The sequence below is a fragment of the Colletotrichum acutatum genome, assembly GCF_030867785.1.
Source record: "Colletotrichum acutatum strain CBS 112980 chromosome Unknown BDZ83scaffold_111, whole genome shotgun sequence".
NCBI classification, from domain to species: domain Eukaryota; kingdom Fungi; phylum Ascomycota; class Sordariomycetes; order Glomerellales; family Glomerellaceae; genus Colletotrichum; species Colletotrichum acutatum.
In genome coordinates this window covers 62788-84630 of record NW_026849105.1, presented here as the reverse complement: position 1 = coordinate 84630, position 21843 = coordinate 62788, and the positions used below count along the sequence as shown (strand labels likewise).

Below are 21843 nucleotides of genomic sequence, written 5' to 3'. Positions count from 1 at the left end.
TTCCACCGCCTCTGCCTCCCCTGACTATCAGAGCCGTTGATGCCGGTGGCCAGGATCGGCCCAATGGACGCTCGAACAAGCTCAACGTCCCGGCGCTATTATGGCGCAAAATGCCACCAGCTGCAATGAGTGGTCCTCATCACATCCCCGCTGGCCTGAATGGCTTCGATCCTCCAGCTGTCTGACTCTTTGTAGTGCAAGGTGGTGACTTGCTCGCCGCTATCCGGCCGCACAGATGAGAATAGGAACCGTTGAGCTCATGTTCCAGCCTTGCTCGTATTGAAGGACAGTGAGGGCAGCCACTCACGCCCACGGAAGGTCCCAAACTTAATTAGATAACAGAGGCAAGGCAGTGGCGTCAGTAAGGCACAGACGGGATGAACACGATGCGACTTTACTTTTTGTGACCTCGGCGTTTTCCCTTCTTTACCCTGGCACCCGGCTCGTGACAATGATGTGCAACTGATAGGCGAGGAGGGTGGGGGAATTGGCCGGAACAACTGTAGGGAAATCCCCGCCTCGGCGATGAGGATACTCTGGGGTTGTGTGCCTGCATGGAGAAAGCTCCTCAAATTTCGACATGCATCCCACTCGTCTTTGCTTGTTCTTATGCTCGTCGCATCTTTGCCAAAGCTTGGTTCAAAAGCTTCTTCGGTCGAACACCTCCACTTCTCTTGGACGACTTCGGACAACATGTCTTCACCCATCATGAGTCCATTGAGTCCATTGAGCCCTACGGGCTCGACCAAGGCAAACTTGTTCAGAAACAGAGTCCCGACACAACTCAGGAGATGTCTACCCTTGTACATCGCTTGTGTCTGCATAATTCTACTCGTTCTCAACATCGACTTGTTCGGGTCTATGCCCAAACCTGTCCACCTCTCCAAGCGCGGTGGTCGTCACGCAACAGCAAGCACCCGTGGATTCCCCAAGAAGATATGGCAGAGTTGGAAGGTTGCGCCCTTCTCATTCGAAGCCGAGCAGATTCTCACTGCGCGGACTTGGACGGACAAGAACCCTGGGTACCGGTATGAAGTCCTCACCGACAACAACGACATGGAGTACGTCGAAGAACACTACGGCCCTGACGGATTCGATCGCCCGGATATCGTCGACATGTATCGCAACGTGAATGCCACCATCATCAAGGCTGACTTGCTCCGCTACATGATCATGTATGCCGAGGGAGGAGTGTACGCAGATATTGATGTCGAGGATCTCCGACCTGTGAGCCGATGGATCCCGGAAAGATACAAGGAGGCCGATCTCGATCTTGTCATTGGTGTCGAGATTGACCAACCGAACTTCAAGGACCATCCCATTCTCGGCAAGAAGTCCATGTCTTTCTGTCAATGGACATTCATGTCGCGACCTGGCCACCCGGTCATGCTGAAGCTCGTTGAGAATATCATGGCATGGCTCACTGAGGTCTCCAAGAACCAGCGTGTGCCCATCTCAGCAATCAAGCTTGACTTTGACGAAGTCATCAGCGGTACTGGTCCCTCGGCCTTCACCAAAGCCGTCCTAGAAGTTATGAGCGCGCGTTCTCGATCCGGGCCGGTTACCTGGGACACGTTCCACGACATTGACGAGTCGAAAGTTGTCAGCAACATCCTCGTTCGGGACGTCGAGTCCTTTGCCGCCGGACAGGGGCATTCCGACTCCGGTAACCACAACTCCAGGGGCGCTCTCGTCAAGCACCACTACCACGCCTCCAACTGGCCGAGTCGTCACCCCCGCTTCAGGCATCCTATCTTCGGCGAGGTGGAGAGATGTAACTGGAACATTGAGTGTGTTATTAAGTGGGATCAGGACATTGCCGCCTTCAACTCTCTCTCCCCCGAGGAACAAAAGCAAAAAGTCGAGGAGCATGAGAACCTCCAGAAACTTCAGGCACAACAAAATCAGCAAAAGTTGGAACAACAAAAGGCCGCTGAGCAAAAGGTTGCTGAGCAGCCTTTGATGTTCCCGCCGCCTCAACAGCCTCTTCAAATACCTCCTGTAGATCCTGCGCAACAAGAGGAGCTGAAGATGGTATGAAGGGGCTCAGTTTATAGACCCGAAAGTCTGCAAACTATCCTCACGGCGCCGTCGCCTCGACGGCTACGATCGCCGCGTCGTTGGCAAGAATGATGACGCGCAAGATCGATTCGCGCGCCCGAAAAGCAATGCGACAAACACGAAGCATTACGAGTCAAGAGCGCGAGATATGTTTATGAGCTTGAATTTTCCCCGGCAGCCAGCCGGAAGAGCTGCGCGGGATATGGTACATGACGTGCGTAATTGAGTGGCAGTTGCCTGATGATCCTCTTGTGTCGGATTGAGCATTTGGCCTCAACCAGGGCGCTAGGGCTGAGGACATCATGACCACTCGCATGATTAGACACATAAATAGCCGAGAGCGACATACACAAGACTAGGAACGAAGATACCCTTCAAAACCCCTGTACATACTTTGGTAGCGCATTTTCATTACCGGCGGCATCTTTACACAATGCTATACGCTCTGACTTGGTTCAAATCAATGCTCCATGAGTTCAAAATTCCTCAAGCCACATAGTGCTCTGCTTTGTATTGCTCTAGGTTGACAACGCTTTTTAGTCGGTGGTTAGTCACAGTTGTAGAAGCGTGTCTCAAAAAAAGAAGATTCTGAGTTCATATTCTCACGATATATACAATGAAGTTAATGCTATGTGCTTCCAAGCCCTCCCGTACCTCGATCCGGACTTGAACCCAAATTCGGGACGAATTATGTACAAATTCCAGCTTCCATGACTTCAAAGCCTTCTCATGCCTTGACTACCTTCTTGAACCTCTACTTTAATTCTCTAAAAGGTAAGCTTCTGGCCAGCCTGTCCAGGGACGGTAGCAACGACATTGGCGGAGCCGAGCAGGCTGTAGGAGTAAGGGGGAGAGTTGGCGTTCATGGTACCGACGGGGGCCAGGTTGGAAGCACCACCAAGATCGTTGTCAATGGCAACAGCATATCCAACGATGTCGGAGTCCTGAGAGGTGATGGGAACAGTGACATTCTTGAAGACGTTGCTCTGGATCAGAACCTGGGCGTTTTGGCGAGTATTAATTCCAGAGTTGCCGCTATACACGAGGAGTTAGTCATGTTGATTCTTGTCTTCGGAGGAATGATGTAAACGTTAAACATTGACGAGGTACTTACTTGAGGTAGTAGGAGTTGTAGACGTGGCCAGTGCCAAAGCGCAGAGACGGGCCGCGAGAACCGAAGTTTGCCCAGTAGTTGTTGGCGTAGGTGATGCGCAAGTGACCGCTGTCCTCTGCGCCGTTGTTCTCGCTGTGACCGACTAAGGAAGTCTTCCAGTGGTCGTGGAAGTATGTGCTGATGAAAATTAGCGAGTATCCGGAATTCCTGCTGGGTTGGAAACCTACTAAGAAATGGTCATGTAGTCGGCAGCGTGGGAAGCATCCACGAGACCGTCATAGTAGTCCTTGTCAGAGACGAGGGCCGAAGAGAACTCGCAGTGGTCGATCCACACGTTGATGCTTTCCTAATGAGAGAAGATCCGTCAGTTTGATTGCACGCAAGCATGGCACATCTGAGAAACTGGCTGACCTCAATTTTGACGCCATCACCAGTTGAGGCAAGGACATTGGTGGACTTGATGTTGCGAATAATTACGTTGGACATGCGGCGGACGTGCAGTCCAATGCCGTTGAATCCTGTACGAAGAGAAGATAAGCCGGTGTGCGAAAAACGTGAAGGGCGAATAGTCCTCACCTGCACCAGCAGATGCACCAATGACGGATTTGTTGCTACCGATGCGGACGTTGGCAGTTCCGCTGATGGTGCCCTTGACAACCACGATTCTTGCGGCGGTATCCTTCTCGTTGACAGCGGCAGTGAACTCGGCAAGGGTAGAGACGGTGGTGACCGTACCACCGGATCCTCCCGAAGTTCTACAACATCATTAGCTCGGCTAAGTTTCAAGATCCCTCGCTATTAAACTTACCCGCCGTTCAGAGTGGCATAACCGAGAGTCGCCTTGTCTGAGATGGAGGCTCGCTTCACGAGGTGGGCCTTCTCCGCAGCGTAGTCGACGGTAGGGGTCGGAGTCGCAGCCGCAAGGGCGAAAAGCGTAGCCAAGGCGGAGGTGATCTTCATCTTACAAATTTGTGTGCAACTATGATGATTGGAAGGGTATCAGGGGGAGTTTTAGGGTCTGCCAAGAGATATTAAGGTCGAGGGTAAAGGGTGCCGAGCAATCCAAAACCCAGAAACTATGTTTCATTACCATCTCTTTATACAAGATCTTCAAGCTCTCGATCGGATGCTTTTCCGTCAACGCAACAGGGATACTATGATCACGAGATGGTGCTAGGTCTCCACGGGTTGCGAAACACACTCACGAAATGCAGGCATAGCTTCAGGCAAGCCCTCGACACCTGAGATTCGAGGTAAGAGAAGGTAACATTGATGGACGGATCGGAAAACATGATCATTCCGCGAATGGCATCGTGCTCCTGGTATGGAGCTTATCGAACCCTCGAGCTGATCTTCCGCTGGCTTTCCAGCTGTCGTAGAGAGACCCCTGTTCCGTAGGCAAATTGCGAACCAGAAGTAGTGAGATTGCCCACGCTAACGCCATCGAACCCAGGCGAATCACATAGGAGGAGACACCATCCAAAACAAGCTTGTTTACTAAGTTGAAGCTTTCCGTCCGCTAATGACTTCTTTATTCGGTGGGGAAACGTCTTGTGTCATGTAAAGTTGAGTCCTTGACTGCAGGACGGGGGGTGGGTGTCCGGGGTAAACATTGGGGAAATTTCCTCAAATCAGCATTTCGCCTTGGCTCAGTGTGCAGGTACCGGCAGCATCCGGGAATCAGACACTTACCGCCGAATTCATGGCATCTCATAGAGGAAACAAAGTGTGTGATTGGCGATTGCCATGTGTTCGTGCAAGGGCGGCAGTTTGAAGACGCGTCCTTGCAGCTGAGGCCATTGTTTGGACGGAATTGACAAGAGGGAGTTTTTCCTGTGGTGGGAAGAGGTCTGCGAGTGAATAGGATGGAAAGGAGGAATATCGCGAAATTTGAAGGACCGTTATGCGGTTGTGTGTAAAGATTCTACATTCTTCAACTTTGTGCCTTCCGCATGGGTCTGCCCTTAAAAGTAGTATGAAATATTTCATTGCCAAGTAACAGTCGTTGCACAATGAAGCGTAAGGCATGTTCGTACCTCACTAATCACGACGGGTATTTAGTACGTAGTTTGGAAGACGTTCCCCTTACAAGAAGGTCGCATCAGTCTTGTGAGCATATGCGGCTAACCTTGCACTTTCGCGTCCGCGCAGGTATGATGCCGGCCATCCGAACACGAGGAGCAGTTTTATTCGGGTACAGATTGCCGAAATATCTCGGCTTCCAACCGTCTGGAACTAAGATTTCAGAAGGAATAAGATCGACAACACTTCAAGAGCCCCATCTAACTACCGAATTATCGGCCAGAGTCCTTGCAGTCTGCGAGATGAACGACGTCGAAATTGACGGAACCTGACATATCTTGGCATCGCCAAGACAGTCTTGGCACGAAGGTCGATAGCCGGATGATGAAGCGAGCTGTTGCTGCTGCCGAACAACGTCTAGGGTGCGTTGACATCTACCAGAATTCAGAGATAAATGACACACGTAAAGCTTTCCAATGTCAAGGTTTCATTGACCATACTCCAAAAGTTTTGGGTTTTCTGCAAAAGCTAGCAGTTGTGGAGACTAATCAATACTACTTCAGACCTAAGCGGCCTCCGAAGGCTTTTATTCGTGGAGAGACTTTATACATATTGAACATCTGCTTCCGAACATATTCTAGCCAGAGGTGCAATCTCAAAGACACCGTGTATTGATGCCTATGAAGGGTAAACTACCTTATCTGACTTGAGAAATAGATGTCTTCAAGTAGATCTATTTCAGGTGAGGAGCGTTGTAGCGGTGCGTAGTTCGACTCCACAACTCATTGCCACTCATCTGAAGTTCAATTCCCTCCATATAAGTCTTCAAAGCATCTGAGCAGCCCTCCTGAAGCTTCTGCTGGACAATGACATCGTGCTGTCTCTCCCACTCTCGAATCATAACCCAGCAAATTCGCTTCGCGCCATCGTAATCGAGGCCACTCTCGTCAGCCAGAGTTTGTACAATGTTGCTGACGATGGAGCCCTCAGCCGCGATGTCTTTGGAAGCTCGAAGTTCCTTATCCCAGCTCATGACATCGTTAATGACAGAGATGTGGTGCGTGTAGTTGAGTTCCAAATCAGCAACTGAGGCCAGTTCTTCTTCGCTGAGGTAAGTTGCGTCCTGGAAGCGCTGAGTAGCTAGAAGCACGCTAGAGAAGGTCAGATGATCGATGCTCGAAATTTACCATCATGAGACTTACGCAGAAGCGACGTCAAGCTCTCGATATTTGAGATATTCTGCCACACTCTTCTTCGCCAGACGATCCTTGTCATTTTGAGACCGCCAAAAGGCGAAAGTGGGCTCTTCAATGTCATCTGAGAGCTTCTTGTCGATGGATCTCATATCTTCCCAGAGTTTCAAGACCATCTTCTCAATCGGCGAATCTTGGGCAGGCGCCGTCTCACCCTTGACGATAGAGATCAACCGCTCGTTGTACGACGAGCCTTCCTTCAGAGAAAGATGCTCTAGTAAGTCTAAATATTTAAAAGGCTCAGACCATACTCTTGACTTGGGAACAAAGGAGTTCCACTTACCATCAATGAGGAAGAGCATGACCATGAAGCGGCAAGCTGCACCGACCCGGTCCTCGCGGGCCGTCGGGTACTGGCACAAGTGCCAAGTTGGCAGACCTTCAGCAACAAACTGGAGCTTGGTTCGCTCGTCAGGGAAAGGCCAGTTGTTGAGGAAGTAGTTGTTGACCTCCATGGTGATCCTCAACCCAGACGGGTGAAGCCGACCCACCATGTGGGAACGCGGAGGGTCGCTATTCTTGAGTCTAGCCTTTGGAGTCTCTGAGATGGCCATATCAAGTCTGGAAGGCATTGGAAGATGGGCTGTAAGGTGTAGAAGCTTGAGGAGATATTTTACAGTGAGTGTTTTTTGCGATGGCTCAACACGATCTTTTTCCAAATATCGCAGGAAAATCTGGCCCTTTTATGTGAAAAGACACTCATGTCAATCTTTCCCTTGAATGAGACTCAGGAGATCTAGCCGTATCATCTTCTCCGGACTTCTGAGGCTCAATTCCCGAAGGGTCAGGACAAAGCCGGTCACATCAGGCTGCCTACCCGACCGTCGAGGGACGAGGATCCGGAAATGCACCTTCAATCTCACATCCTGTGTCGAGGTCTCGGCGATGTTCCATCATGCAAGGGCCTTATTGAATTTAGACAGGAGCCACCGACGAAGCAACCTTCGTGTTTGTTGCGATAGTAGTTGGTCTTAGAAACCCTCCCGGTCATCGCGTCGCCCAATAACGGTCCTTCCCGGTGAATATGACAGCTTGGCTAGTTTCTTCAGCTAACGAACAACGGATCTTTACAAGGATCGTGACGCCACAGGGACTGACTTGTTGTTGGGGTAGCAAGCACACATTTCGCCTCCGGAATTAGATGGATTTATCCAGGCTGGGAGGGAGATATGTCGCACGTTGATAGCGCGCACTGGGGCGACGCCAAAGGCACACCGCAGAAGCTGAAAGATGATGGGGCCGGAGATACATACGTACGCTCTTGGCTTTAGATAGTGCTGTTGATTCGTCCCTTTGACTCCATCATCTCCATGTTGGTTGCCAATGTTTGCTCATTGTCTCAAGCAAACTTCATGGTACAGTGCACCAACATGAACGTGCTGCTTAAGCGCAAACACGGTGCCCATACTATGGACCAATCACGAATGCTCCTCATGGTTTACTTACTCTCAGGGTCTCAGACTCTCGAATAACCATCCATTCGGAGTTTCGGGATTATGGAAATCTTCTGCATGGCTCACCATCGGGAGTGGCGACATTGGCACTAAAGGATGGTTGGTTTCCTGTCAACCAAGATAGATGGTGGGCATCTTACGCCTGCATAGACTATTCTTCCATGAGCCGCATAGCCTTGCCAATATGCAATATGGACCATAGCAATCGTTGAGCGCAACCGGATGATCAAACCGCGTCGACACAAGGGAAGTAGCTATCCCAAGAAAATCCCCAATGGCACGACTCGAGCAGACAATTTCACATGTTTGTTGTGTGCTTGGTCCCGCCAAGCGTCTGGTGGATCTGTCAGGTGTTGGTGCTGGATGACGCATCATTTGTTGTGGCAGGGATCAAGATCCGACTATCTGGATCCATCATCCAAGCACCCCGGACATGGATGAAATCCGGTTGGGATGGTTGAGTATCTGCGGGTCGAGACTTTTTCCTCGTGGAGGGGAATCTAGCTCTGAAAAGAGATGCAATTGGACTTAAATGGGGGATTGAGGGACTTGGAATGAATCTTCCCCAGGTGGCGACCGGCGGCGGGGGACCTCTGTGGTTGACATCTTCTGAGCTTCTAGCTTGTGAAAGCTGAACTATCAAAAATAAGGTTTGTGACCCTCGAAGGATAAGTAGAACGTGCTGCCTCAAAGTTGCATTGAACTATGGTGGTTGAATGGAGTTGCTTATTGCGCCCGCTTGGCAATGTCAACGAAACTCTTCTGCGAGAAGGTAGCTTGGTTCATCACGAAACATCAGCGGAAACTAACATGTCCAATCTCACAAGCGCCCTAATCATCAATTGCCATCCCATGCTTTTGACCTATGAGCTGGTGTCATAAGGCACGCGTAACAGTGATGGATGGTGAGATGATTTAGACCCCGCGTGTCCCGGAGATCTAGAAGCGGTCACCCGGCACTGAAGAAAACCAACCGAGGGAAATCGGCTAGGGGTGCCCTCACCCTCGGGAGTCGGAGTCGGCGCCGAGCATGTCCGATGATCGGGAGCTGACAGGTTTGGCTTTTGGTGGGCTGGCTGGTTGAATAAGGGGTTTCTCGAGAGCCTTTTTGTGGAGTTTCGACGCGAACCAAGAGTAATAGTCTAACTAAATGTAGTAATTGCCGAGGCACTGCCCATCAAAGCATCATAGCTGCTCTCCGAGTCGGAACTCTCGAAACCTCGATTAGATTAGATCTGGACAGCGCACACCTCACGACTCAAGAACAGCATATCCTACAAAATCCCATCTGCAGCCTCCATTTCTCCAGACAAACTTCCCCAGCCCTTCACTTACCCCAGCTTATCATCCCCACACCCAAAAGTCACGATGCCGAATACCCCGGACTGGGTCAAGGCCCTCCAGCCATCTGGCCCGCAGGGCACTGAGCTCCTCGCTCAGGAGCGCGCAAAGTCCAACCTCAACGTCGACCAGCTCGCGTCGTTCATGTTCACAAATGAGGCTCTCGAGCGCAGCGAGAGGATACTAAACATCCTGAAGAAGGAGCCTGTCTTTGACAAGACCCAGAACTACTTCCGCGGCCGAAATGCCCGTATCGAGGCTGCGCTGGCGAGAGGCAAGAGACTGTTCCAGTTGACCAAGGAACACAACTGGTCCCAGCAAGACTACATCGTTGCCAACGACCTGATTGCTGAGCCGACACCATATGGCCTCCACGCCAGTATGTTCCTCGTCACGCTTCGCGAGCAAGGCACTCCGGAGCAGCACGAGCTTTTCCTCAAGCCCGCCGAGAACTACGAGATCCTCGGATGTTACGCCCAGACCGAGCTTGGCCACGGCTCCAACGTTCGTGGCCTCGAGACCACGGCAACGTGGGACCCGTCTGATAAGAGCTTCGTTCTGCATTCGCCTCACCTGACGGCCTCGAAGTGGTGGATCGGTTCCTTGGGCAAGACGGCCACCCACGCCGTCGTCATGGCCCAGCTGATCCTCAACGGCAAGAAGATTGGCCCCCACCCCTTCGTCGTGCCGATCCGCGACAAGAAGACTCACGAGCCTCTCCCGAACGTCCACGTCGGCGATATCGGCCCTAAGTTCGGTTACAACACCATGGACAACGGCTTCTTGCTGTTGAACAATGTCAAGATCCCGCACAACCACATGCTCGCCCGATTCTCGTCCATCGACCCGAACACGAGCAAGTACATTCGTCCCGCGAACCCCTCTCTCATCTACGGAACCCTCACATGGGTGCGATCCAACATTGTCCTGCCCTCAGGCTCCGTCCTCGCCAAGGGTGTCACCATCGCCACCCGCTACTGCGCTGTTCGTCGGCAATTCCAGGACCGCGATGCGCCGGCCGGTGAGCCCGGTGAAAACCAAGTTCTCAACTACACCATGGTGCAGATTCGTCTGCTCCCACTCCTGGCAGCCACCTTTGCCCTTCACTTTACCGGTCGCGGTATGATTAATCTCTACAACGAGAACCAGAAGCGCATGAAGGGCGACGTCGGCAAGCTCAGCGACGGAACCAGAAACCCGGGCCCCGAGGAGCTGAACCCCGGGACCGACCTCCTCGCTGATCTCCACGCCACCTCCTGCGCTCTTAAGGCCTATGGCTCAACCGTCGCCGGCGAGGGCCTCGAGATCTGCCGCCGCGCCTGCGGAGGTCACGGATACTCCTCCTTCAGCGGTATCGGTTCCTGGTACGCCGACTACCTGCCAACCCTGACCTGGGAGGGCGACAACTACATGCTCACCCAGCAGGTATCCCGCTACCTGTTGAAGTCTGCTCGCTCTGTCCTCAAGGGCAAGGCCGGCAACAACGACACCACTCGCATTCTTTCCGAGTTCCTCCGCCGCCGCGACATCGGCGCCGCCTTCGACGTCCTCGGCTCCGACGAGGACCTCGTTGCTGCCTTTGCCTGGCGCGTGTCTTTCCTCACCTTTGAGGCCCTCCGCCACAGAGACGAGGACAAGCAGTCCTGGAACAGCCTTCTCGTCGACTTCTGGCGCCTCAGCACCGCGCACGCCCAGTACATGGTCGTCAAGAATTTCCACCAGGCTCTTAACGACAAGGCCACCACCGAGCAGCTCGACAAGGACACGGTCGGTCTCCTGCACAAGCTCTTCAGGCTGTATGCTCTGAACACCCTCGAGCAGGAAGCCAGCGAGTTCTACAGCTCTGCGGCTGTCACCGTCCGCCAGATCACTTTGGCGAGAACAAAGGCCGTCATGACCCTCTTGGAGGAGATCCGTCCCCACGCAGTCCGTCTGGTCGATGCCTGGAAGTTTGACGACTGGGTCCTGGACAGCAGTTTGGGCCGCTACGACGGCAAGGTGTACGAGGACATGTTCAAGCGCGCCAGCGAGGACAACCCGCTCAACAGCGTCGTGTTTGACCCCTACCCCAACAGCAAGGTGCTGTTCAAGAAGGATGAGAGAAAGGACCTGAGAAGCAAGTTGTAAATGATCTCACTAGACGGGAGACTATAGATGTTATAAGGGATGGTTAAATGTTTTGATTGTAGAACTACTAGCGCAACGCAGATGAATAGAATCTGAAAGAATGGGAGATTTCACTTAGTACTAGGTACCTGCAACGGCTGTGTGCTTTCCTCTTCTGCCATGAGCCACTGTGACTTTGAACACCTGGTTATGTCAAGGCATGAGGTTTAAGGCGCATTGTCTGAAGGTCGCGGAGACTCACGTTTTGTGGCAGCCATAGATTCCGAAGAGTCCTCACATGGCAGCAAGCGATTCATCTTCCTTCCCATGTAGTTGAGGGCGAGCCCAACGCAGCGGTACCTAAGCCTGAGTTGAGGTTTGTCGGCCGGGGCCAGGTCTCGTCGACGACACCGTCGGTTTTCCAGATCATCAACTCAATTGATCTCTTCGCGTCTGATTTCCGACGTCCCTACTTCAAATGATTATATTTTGATTGGAGGCCTAGTTCTTGCCCACAGGAAGCACATCGACTTCGTCTGGTATCTTGATTTCCATGCTATACTAAGATAACAGGTTCCCAACTGGGTTCAACAGAGACCCATCCATCCAAGGAAATGAAGCCGATACCAAGACGAGAGTAGAGCCCGCTCGTGCGAGATGTAATGAGTACATAGAATCCAAACCCTTGGCTTTCCGCAAACATGTCATTATGCTCCCAGGTTCCAGGAAACTTGAGACCAGCAGCGACAACCACCATGTAGTGGCTAGTTCCCATGCTCAGGCATTTCAACGCCCACTGCTTATGCATCGGTGCAGTAACTCCTATCTTTGCACCATCGTTGCCGTAAATAGTAAGTTGAATCCCGTCATCTTCCCCGCGAAGATATGACCCTATCCGGACTCTGGCAACTGTGGTGTTGAAAACGAGACAGCGAGGGTGTTCTTCAGCCCTGGCTTTAGTCTTACTATCAAGCTCAATCTGGTGGCGAGCTATCACAGGGTTATGCGGAGTCCGTTTCCACATGTCAACCACGGACATCCACGATGACTCTTGCCGAGGATCCTTGTATCCAGCCACCTGGCTAAGCTCTCCCCTGGGTTGAAAGAAGGCTTCAAGATCTCGCTGGAAGTCTTCTTGTCGCACGGAATCATCGATTCGATCTTCTGGAAACCAAACCTTGCCTTCACAAATGTCCCTGAGTCTAGAGGGACCAGTAGACACCGGATCGCAATAGAAGAAAGAGACGAGATGTCCAAAGTGAATTTGATACATCGGGTCCAACCAGTCACCGTCAATTCTGCCCCCGAGGGATCGTTGATAAACAACGGAGCCTTTTCGGGTAGCCCAAGTCCATGAAGGAAGTCTCAGCCCTTCAGTCGTGCGGTATGTAACCGCCAGAGGAGAGCAAAACGACCACAGGAGGCTGTGTGCCAGGTACCTCTCCGGAAGCCCCAGCAGCATCTGCGTTCTGGCCCGCGCAGCGACGACATTGCCAACGCCAGCAAATGCGCTCAGCACGTCTTCTCGACGGCCGAGTATGCGTTTTGTGTACTGGTCCACGAGAAGCGGGTAGAATCCGAGAACCCCGTCATCGCTGTACTCGTCGGATCTTAGGCCCTTTTCGAAACCTCTCCCGCCCCAGTCTTGATCTGTTCGAGTAATGCCGATATTCTCTGATTCGTCTTGCGGTCGATAGTGCCTGATGTCCGGGTATCTATGAAGTTCAGAGCCCTCGTGGAAGCAGCTGAAGTAGACGTGCCCGGAGCTGAAGAAGATGTGCCGCCGAGAGAGCAACTTCTCCTGGAATGTCCACGCTCTCGAGTTCCACTCGCTGGAGCTGATGACCTGGTTCTCGCTGAGAGGGGCTATCCCGACAACGGCATGGTCCATGGCGGAGCTCCCGTCCGATTTCGTACCCTCGACTACTTTAGGCACATGTTTGATGAATTGCCAGCAATGATTCTTGTAGGTGGAAACGTTGGGCCGCGTAATAAGTCCAGGTAACCCAGCACCAACACCATTCGCAGCTGCAACAATGGTGAATTCTGCGAGTTGATAAATGTCGTTCATAGCGTTGATCTGTGCCATCTTGAGATCTTCATCGTCCTGCAGGATGCACAGGCGATCAACCCAGAGGTATCGCTGTCTCATGTTCCGGCATAAGTAGATGGCGTCCCCAACTACTTCTGGTAGCAGATCCCGTACAAGAGAATCTGTTTGTCTCAACTTTTCTGCGTTCGAAGTTGTCAAGTGAAGGTCTCGATCCGCTGAAGCAGTTGCAAGCCTCCATGTATAACTCAATGCCACAAAAGGAGCCTGGGGTTTTGGCTGGGTAATCCGCATGCGCTTAGTGTCGATAACGCGGAATCCGGCAGGAAGTTCTGATTCTGTCAAGGGTTCGTTACATTTGGATCCGTGATGCGCGTGGCAGCCCGCCAACCAACTGCGAAGGAGGCTGATATTGATATATCGCCGATCCCAGAACTCTGCCGACTCAAGTTGGGTTCCGTCTTGAGCCCCATACTGAAGTCTAATCCCCAGAACGACAGGCTGATAGGCGTGATTTGATTTATTCATAGCTGGCGGTGTAAGCCCCGAGACGCAGATGGCCAAGGCGCAGCTCTCAGTGAAGGGCGACGTCTCATGTGCCCTATTAGATATGAGGGTACGAGAGCTTGGGTCCGTCCTACGGCTTGGGAAGAGTCCACAGACTGCGATTTCAGTGTCGTCACCGGCGCCAGCTACGGTGCTTAGCTTCGAGCCAATGAAGCTGCATATCATACACTCTGAGTTATTTGCGGTGCTCTTTAACGATCGAAAGGTCAGAAACTGGAAGCCGCACGAGGCTGATTCTGATTCGTCAAAGTCGGGATCGAAAGCTGAGACGTCCACGTCTTGTGAAGCGTAATAGCAGAAGACAACATGGAAAAAGTCATTCCATGGCTGGCAGCCATCGCAAAGAAGGGGATTGGGAATGGGATTCCTGCCATCTGCACAGAAAGTGCAATCTTTTAGGCTGCTACCGTCCCTGCCAGTTAAGTGTGTAGACATGCTTGATGCATTCTTTCTTCATATTTGGGTCTTCAAGTTGTTAGATGATGTCCTGTATTGCGACTGAGCGAATGAAAGATCAGGCCAGGCAGCCGTCGAAGAAGTTCATCAGACAACATAGGCTGCGGGGTCGCGGGACTTTGGCCGTCATTGGCCAATGATGGGTGGGTAGACGGATGAGCGAATGGCGTATCGTGAAGCTCTCCCGACCCATGTAACATGGACTGACAGCATGGAAATTCTCTCTCATATCAACACTTTTACAACCCTCATAGCTGTATCTGGGCTGAATCGATATCTCAGGACCATTTCGAAGCGTAATGAAAATGGAAAACTGGTCTGAGTCTAGGAGTTTGAACCAGTATAGGTTGTGATGCAAGCTGCTGGCCAAGATCCGTCCTTGAGGAAGATACCGCTTCCGGAATATGACAACTTCAAGCGGCGACTATTATTCTTTAGCTATCATGGAAGAAGAATTGAGCTTTAATTTGAAAGAATACGTCTGCATCTTCATCAGGGTAGGTTGGATTAAGAGCCATCCTAGTAGCTAACACAATAGTTCACTGCTCATGTGTCTCCATTTCCACCATTACTGCTATTCCCATTACTGCTGGTCCTACAACCACTTCTCTTATTATTACCACCATTATTCTATTTTTAATTTTGATTTTGTACGTAGTATTTGGAGAGTACGCTCTTAATATCGTATGGTAGTAAGGTAATTGTGGTAGTGGTAAGGTATGGGCGGGTCATAAGAAGGGATCCAAGAGCTAGAAAAATGAAGGCAATTTTCTTCTCGTCTCCCTATGACCTTCTGACTATGGAGAAGTGATGGACTGAGAAATTCATGTATAATCCTGCGTGCATCTTTATTGAAGGATTAACTGGTTGCTGCATTGCTGATCAGGAACGTTTGCTCCGGACTGTTGTGGCTTTTGGCGGGCACATGCGCCCTGCCCGGTAAAGTGACGTCAATAGCTCCCCACCATGTCGCTCTAAGACAAGCTCCCGTCAAGCTCCCATCCCTTCGCACCTAAGGCAAGGTACCAAGCTCAAGCTCCGTCTTTCAACTTCTTTTTCTAACGGTGCCTAAATTCTTCCATCTCAAGACATTTCCCCTACAGACACCTTTCATTACCACAAGCGGGATATCAAAGAGCTACCTGGGCCCTTTGGCCTCCAACCGCCACCATGCAGATCCGGAGCACCTCCATCTCGACCTCGATCCTCGCAGCCATCTCAGGCGACTCAAACAAACCCGACAAACCAAGTCTCAAAAAGCGCATCTTCCGCGTCTTCACCTCTTTCCTGTCCGTCTTCCACCTTCCTCTCGCCCGATACCGCGCCGCAGACTTCCTCGAACTCCGACACAATGTCTGGCAATTCGATGAAGACGAGTACACGAACTCCTTTCACCTTGCAAAGAAGGTAGCCAAGGGCAAGGGCCGCGAATCCGATCTTGTCCCTGTCGGCGATCTGGGGTACAGCGGCTCGACCTTCTTCACGACGGCCGACGGCAAGTTTCTTATCAAGTCACTGCCCCGCCGGTTCGAGCATGAGTTCTTCACGCACGACTTGTTTGACGCCTACGTTGCGCATATGAAGACACATCCGCACAGCTTACTGGTTCGCATCACCGACATGGCGTACACGGCGAAAGCGACGATTGGTGGCATTCTCGGCATGGCGCCGACGCACCACATCATCATGGAGAACCTGATGTTCGGCAAGAAGGAGGAGGAGACCGATCACCGGAGGAATCAGTGGGAGACATACGACCTCAAGCCGAACGACTACTTCTTCCCTGAGCGGGACATTGCCAACGGGAGCCTGGCACCGCAAAGTGTTAAGGAACGTTTGATTGACGAGTTCGAGGACAAGGTCCGCGTCACACCCGCCCAGAAGAAGGAGCTGCTTGACCTTCTCGAAGCCGACACCCAACTCCTGGCCGAGAACAACGCCGTCGACTACTCCCTCTTCATGGTGCGCTTCCCCGGCCCCAACGTGCTAGATGAAGCTCGCGACGTACCCACAATCCAATCCGACGCACCTCCCTGGCGCACTGGCCTGACAGACGCTGACGGCAACTGGACCTACCGCATGATCGTCCTCGACTTCTTCTGGGCCAAGCACAAGTTCCGCGCGAAGGCCATGACTGGACTGGTCAAGTCATACAACGTGTTTGCTGGTCACGGCCCCATGAGCATCACTGCCAACCCTACGGAGTACCGGGAAAGGTTCCTCAACATGGTCCGGGATTTTGTCATTGAAGTTTAAAACAATCAGTCAATGAGTATCAGGAGTGGATTTTGGAGGTCCCCTTGGCTATCGAGTTATTGAAGCACGGCGTTGGGCTAGCATGTATACCCCCTTTCCTTGCGTAGCATCAGTTCCTTCTCCAAAATTTGAAGATACCAGATTTCAGGCGATGCTTTCCGAAACATGTGGTGATATTTGTCCCGCACTGAACTATTGCTGCGTGTTTACTGCATTTCACACGACTCTTTCCTTGATATACCTCATCAGTTCTAATAATGCTGTTACAAGTTCTTGGAGCCTTTGTTACAAGTTCACTTCGAACTACATGCATCCGATCCGCTTCACTTGATTCCCTTCACTTGACCTCCTTCACTAGACCATCTTAAAAGATAGTTCAAGTCACAATGGATTGAGATCAGGGTCCTCTCGTAGAACTGTGCCTCATCGCACTTGCTCACATCTTACTTCCCTTCATGATGACTTGTCTTACCATGAAGACTAGGCTGCCTGAGCTCATCTATGACATTTCAGCACCACTATCTAGTAGTAGTATTCACAACTCTTTGGGATTATCTGCACAAACTTACGACACTTCATGATGAGAATAGGCCCCTCCCCTCTCAGGAACCCTTTCCAGTCTCTAACTGCTTGCTCTGATATGTCTAGTGTAGTCCCGGTGGTAGTCTTTTAGCAATGGATTCTAACTTCCCCCATGTGAAGTCCCCGTCTGGCATTCACCCCCGAAGTTGGTCTTTGGAGCTCTTCCGTCGACCACTGTCCCCGCATAGCCTCAGTTCCCGTCTCCGGCCGTCAGGTTGCCCTAGGGTTGTAAAAGTCAGATTCTTTTCTCAGCTCACCAATTCTCTTCTTCTCTTTCTTTTTCTTCTCACCTTCACCTACCTCTTCTTCCTTACCTCTCTCTCTTCCTCTTCCTCGGCAGCTTCCCTCTTCTCTCTGGCATCTACAGAGGATCTAGAGGAGAAGGGGGCTTCTTCCTTTACTCCCTCTTCCAGCTTCGCATTTACCCTACCGCCAAACTCCTCGCCGCCTCGTCCTTCTCGACTTTCCGCTTCGCTCCGCGACTAGCTCCGCGGTAGTTCCTTCTCTGCTGAGTCTACCTCTGGGTGGAGTCTAGAAGAGGGGGGATCTCTTCCTCCCGCCTCTTCTTGGAGTCTTCTTCCTCCTACATCCACATCCCAACTCCGAGATAAGACTTTCACTTACCTTAATATTCTCGCTTCTCCGATCCGGAGTACTCAGGTATGTCATCCAGGCAAGAGCCTCACTCAAGTTTGAGATCAGCATTGAGCATCATTAACATACCTCTGGTCGTCTACAGTCTTCCACCTGAAGCAACAACCTTTTTTCCTCCCGAATTAAATCTGCTTCTAAGTCTTGGCCTCGATTCTATAGAGCAACCGTACAACAACACATCAGCATAGACATAGAGACGGAGATTTCGCCTTGCTTTTCGGCGTTCTTGACATCAGCATCGGCGCGTCTTGGCTCTTATAGAACAAGCCTTCTATAAGCCAGTTATCGACAACGAAACAAGATCGTTTAGATCATTCACCAACATCTTCTACCTCATCAACAGGTAGCAGCAACACTGAACGCAAAGAATCACCTGGTGGAGATTTCTCTGCCTACCGCATACTGCAACTCCTGAACTCTTTGGGTCAAGATAGCTCAAGCATTTTCAGACTCAGCTAGGTAAGTCATGATATGTTTCAGCACTGCTTGCTCACCGCCCCAAGAACCTGTCCCGACTTCCCGACCCTCTTGCACACCTGCCTTATCTTACGAATGGCGCTTTCCATCCGCGTCAACGGCAGCTCTTGCCTTTCCCGGAATGAAAAGCACGGGGGTCTTAATAGCTTCTCCCTTCATTCTGATTTCGCCCTTCATCTTTTCCCTTCTACATCACCACTTTCGAGGACCCAGCCGTCAGAGGTTGGCAGAGTAAGCGGTACTCTCAATCGTCATTTCCAATTCAATCACTACAAGAATCGATTTCAGCCAGTACTTCCTATCTTTGCTCCCGCATCATCTTCATCATTCATATCTCAAATTTCTCTCAGTTCAAAAAAAGCATCGCCAGTCAATTCGTTAACACCTTTCGTTTACAGTTCTCTCACAGAATCAGTCACAAGCTCCTGCACCTCAATAGATCCTCCGAACCTCTTCCACCAGCAGCATAACGCAACGGCGGCCAAAATGGTTGACAAATACGACCCCCGTTTCCCCGGTCGTGTCATCAAGCAGGAGAACAATAATGACGGTGATGAGAGCGTCTACGCGTCGACTGACGATGGCTTTAATGATGACAAAAGCGACGCCGGAAGCCCACCCGCCCCTGCTCGTCCGATCCTTCCCCAGTCAAACTCGGAGAAGCTCATTGATTTCGGCGACGACTTCGATGACCCCGAGGATGTGGAAGCTACTGTCTCTGACACCAAGCATGCCCAGACGATCACGAGTGTCGCTGTCATTAAGCAGGGCGATTCCCAAGAGACCGCGATTCCGCCTCGTGAGAACAGACTTTCCCCGATCGAGCCTTTCGTTCCTGGTCGCAAGCCTTTGAACCCATCCTCGGCCGAGTTTACTCCCAGCAGCACGAATCGAGACCATTTGTCGTCGAACCAGTCGTTCTCGTCCTACTCAGATGCTCGCCGAAGCTTGGACACGGGAGATGACCTCCATGCTATGAAGTCTCGCCTCAGCCGGCTCGAGGCCGATTACGAAGCCCTCAAAAGCGAGAATGAGAGCCTCGAATATGTCAACGAATCGCTAAAGCATCAAGCGAACTTGGACCAGGCCACAATCACCAATCTCAAAGACGATATCAAGGAGGCCAATCTTCTCAGATGCAGAGCGCAGACTTACTCTGTCGAACAGAATGAGCGAAACAACAAGGATCAGGAAGCACTGAGCAGACTCCAAGACGATCTCGACCATAGCCAAGAGCAGCTCACAGAATACAAGGCGAAGTATGCCGGAGCGGTCGCAAACAATGCACCTCTCGTTGCTCAGCTCCAGGCCATGCAGAACTGCCTTCTCAACGCCGTTGAGCGGGCCAAAATGTACGAAGCTTTCATGCGCTCCTTTATCACTTATCACCCAGAGGTTATAGAAGCTTTCGCAGCCATTGGAGTCTCTCCTGATGACGGCGCAACCACGAAGCCCGGTCTCCCGACGGTTCTTGGCATCAATGACGAGCCTTTGATATCATTCGAGGACCATTTTCCAGCTCTCCAGACACCTTCCAAGCCCCAGAACGTTAATCGAGCCAACCAGGCAACTTCTCCGAAGCCCGAGTTCCCCTACACCTTCAAGGAAGCCCTCGTCACGCCCGACTCTGTGGCCGAAAAGCAGCACCCTACTCCCCTCATTGCACACCTTGATGACCAGAACATCGAGACTGCAACTCGCCCGGCCGATAATGAGATTGGTCTCCACTGGAGTGATGGAAGCGATAACATCTGGGACAGTCCATTCCAGAAGGACCGCGCGCTGCAGACACACCAGCGTACCGTTGGAAGTCGTCACCCTTCAGCGGTGCCGGGTATGTTGAAATACGGCCTTCGGTATATACGAAATGAGGCTGGTCAGAAGCTAACCGCCGACAATGGCGTATCAGATGTGTCTTCCAGAACGATCATCATGACTGGACTTCCCGACGAGGTTCACGTCCAGCGCGTCCTTGAGCACATCCGAGGCGGTCGAATTCTCAAGGCCCACGCGATGCCGATGGGAACTAGTGATAATCGCTTCAACCATGCGTACATTGAATTCACCTCTCCGGAGGATGCTAAGGCGTTTTACCAATACGGCCTGGACCGCGGTCGCGAAATCGGATTTACCACGGCTGATGGTAACTCGGTTCAAGTCCGCATCAGCATGCCCAACACGGACTCATTTCCCCTCAAGGACTCGATTCTCACCATGATTCGCGAGGGAAGTACTCGTTGCCTGGCCGTCACCGGATTTCCCGTCAAGGATCTGCACATGGTTCTCAAGAGAGCTGGGCTGGCGTCCACCTTCGCTGAAGTCATCACGCACTTTGCGTACGCCGACGAGAAAAGCTTTCAGATCTCATTCTCCAGCATCGAGTCAGCTGTGCTTGTTCGTAAGTGCATCATTGGATCCCCTCTTCACAGCGGTTCGCCCGAGGGGCACGATGTCATCTTCTGCCCGGACCCGTGCGATGCCTCGCTCGATGATCTTCTCCAGATTAGACACCTCCCTACATCCCGCTCGTTCAATACCGATGTCATCTCCGCAGAGAACACTCGCGGCTTCCAGACCAAAGAAGAGGCCGAGGCCGAGGATCAGCGCTATCAAGAGGCATGGCTTGCGAATGCCCACTCAAATGATCCGGAGGAAGAGGCAGAGTTCGATGCATTCCGAGAGAGGCAGAAGCCCATTACTTGGGAGAAAGGCGCAAACTGGGACGAGGCCGTTGAGTACATGGCTTATGACCCTGATCAGAGAAAAGAGGTTCGTCACCGCAAAGATTCCAAATCAGGTGCCTTTCAAATGTGGTATTCTGCTGGCTGGGCCTACACCACAGAGCAGTCGCAAAAGGAATGGCTGCACTATAACATCGACAGCACTGACCCTTATACCCAGCAGACTGCGGACTTGATATACCAGAGCACTGGCGCGATTGATCAACGAAAGGTGAATGCCTATCTTCGGACCAAGAACAAGAAGCAACATGAGCAAGACCATGACGCTAACCAAGACGCCAACAGCAACAGCAAATCATCGTTGATGACGGCGGAGTCGATGGAGACGCAGACCAGTCTCTGAATGACGGATCGGCCGCTCGCCGCTCCAACCTGTCGGCCAGACCCTTCGCGGAGTCCATTGGTATGAGGGGCAACGGTCGATCGGTTCCCGTCACTGCCGTATTGCCAATTGCCGGCACCGAGTACAACCGCGTCGGCGGTAACACTAGATTGGGAGTCCCGTCTCTTCTAGACGCTCCGTCGATCCCGAACACCAATGTACCGACTACGCATTTGGCATTCCGTCAGCGTCTTCAGGAGATCAACCATGCTCCTTCGTCCGTCGCTCCATCGGCCATGAGCGGAGGTGTAGCCCTACACGGAATCACAAAGGCAGGATTCAACAAGCTGGCAGCCCGGGTTGCGCAAGACAAGCGCGAAGCGAGCA

The 21843-nt window shown here is 51.8% G+C and overlaps 8 protein-coding genes across 8 annotated transcripts; 4 read left to right on the top strand and 4 right to left on the bottom strand.

Moving 5' to 3' along the window:
• Window positions 1–708: 708 nt before the first annotated feature.
• Window positions 709–2040, top strand: BDZ83DRAFT_587026 (nucleotide-diphospho-sugar transferase; the record flags this gene model as incomplete). The annotated part of the gene is made up of 1 exon (XM_060506000.1): window positions 709–2040. One exon carries the CDS (start codon window positions 709–711, stop codon window positions 2038–2040), a length of 1332 nt encoding a protein of 443 aa, XP_060360746.1.
• Window positions 2041–2828: 788 nt separating this feature from the next.
• On the bottom strand, window positions 2829–4212 carry BDZ83DRAFT_795692 (pectate lyase; the record flags this gene model as incomplete). The annotated part of the gene is made up of 6 exons (XM_060515849.1): window positions 3984–4212; window positions 3752–3930; window positions 3587–3693; window positions 3403–3521; window positions 3176–3352; window positions 2829–3096 (listed from the first exon to the last, which is right to left on the bottom strand). Exons 1-6 carry the CDS (start codon window positions 4133–4135, stop codon window positions 2829–2831), a joined length of 1002 nt encoding a protein of 333 aa, XP_060360745.1. The 5' UTR covers window positions 4136–4212.
• Window positions 4213–5930: 1718 nt separating this feature from the next.
• On the bottom strand, window positions 5931–6944 carry BDZ83DRAFT_722687 (aristolochene synthase; the record flags this gene model as incomplete). The annotated part of the gene is made up of 3 exons (XM_060512495.1): window positions 5931–6348; window positions 6400–6673; window positions 6734–6944. The coding sequence occupies 3 exons, from the start codon at window positions 6942–6944 to the stop codon at window positions 5931–5933; spliced, it is 903 nt and encodes a 300-aa protein (XP_060360744.1).
• An 861-nt stretch (window positions 6945–7805) lies between these two features.
• On the bottom strand, window positions 7806–8444 carry BDZ83DRAFT_38944 (uncharacterized protein). The gene is made up of 2 exons (XM_060502777.1): window positions 8045–8444; window positions 7806–7993 (listed from the first exon to the last, which is right to left on the bottom strand). The coding sequence occupies exons 1-2, from the start codon at window positions 8277–8279 to the stop codon at window positions 7899–7901; spliced, it is 330 nt and encodes a 109-aa protein (XP_060360743.1). The 5' UTR covers window positions 8280–8444; the 3' UTR covers window positions 7806–7898.
• An 828-nt stretch (window positions 8445–9272) lies between these two features.
• On the top strand, window positions 9273–11372 carry BDZ83DRAFT_587062 (acyl-CoA oxidase; the record flags this gene model as incomplete). The annotated part of the gene is made up of 1 exon (XM_060506002.1): window positions 9273–11372. One exon carries the CDS (start codon window positions 9273–9275, stop codon window positions 11370–11372), a length of 2100 nt encoding a protein of 699 aa, XP_060360742.1.
• Window positions 11373–11535: 163 nt separating this feature from the next.
• On the bottom strand, window positions 11536–14453 carry BDZ83DRAFT_634312 (heterokaryon incompatibility protein-domain-containing protein). The gene has a single exon (XM_060509088.1). It carries the CDS (start codon window positions 14401–14403, stop codon window positions 11908–11910), a length of 2496 nt encoding a protein of 831 aa, XP_060360741.1. The 5' UTR covers window positions 14404–14453; the 3' UTR covers window positions 11536–11907.
• A 1141-nt stretch (window positions 14454–15594) lies between these two features.
• BDZ83DRAFT_587059 (uncharacterized protein) lies at window positions 15595–16680 on the top strand (the record flags this gene model as incomplete). Its single annotated transcript, XM_060506001.1, has 1 exon — window positions 15595–16680. One exon carries the CDS (start codon window positions 15595–15597, stop codon window positions 16678–16680), a length of 1086 nt encoding a protein of 361 aa, XP_060360740.1.
• Window positions 16681–18879: 2199 nt separating this feature from the next.
• Window positions 18880–21477, top strand: BDZ83DRAFT_722684 (uncharacterized protein; the record flags this gene model as incomplete). The annotated part of the gene is made up of 1 exon (XM_060512494.1): window positions 18880–21477. The coding sequence occupies one exon, from the start codon at window positions 18880–18882 to the stop codon at window positions 21475–21477; it is 2598 nt and encodes an 865-aa protein (XP_060360739.1).
• Window positions 21478–21843: the final 366 nt, after the last annotated feature.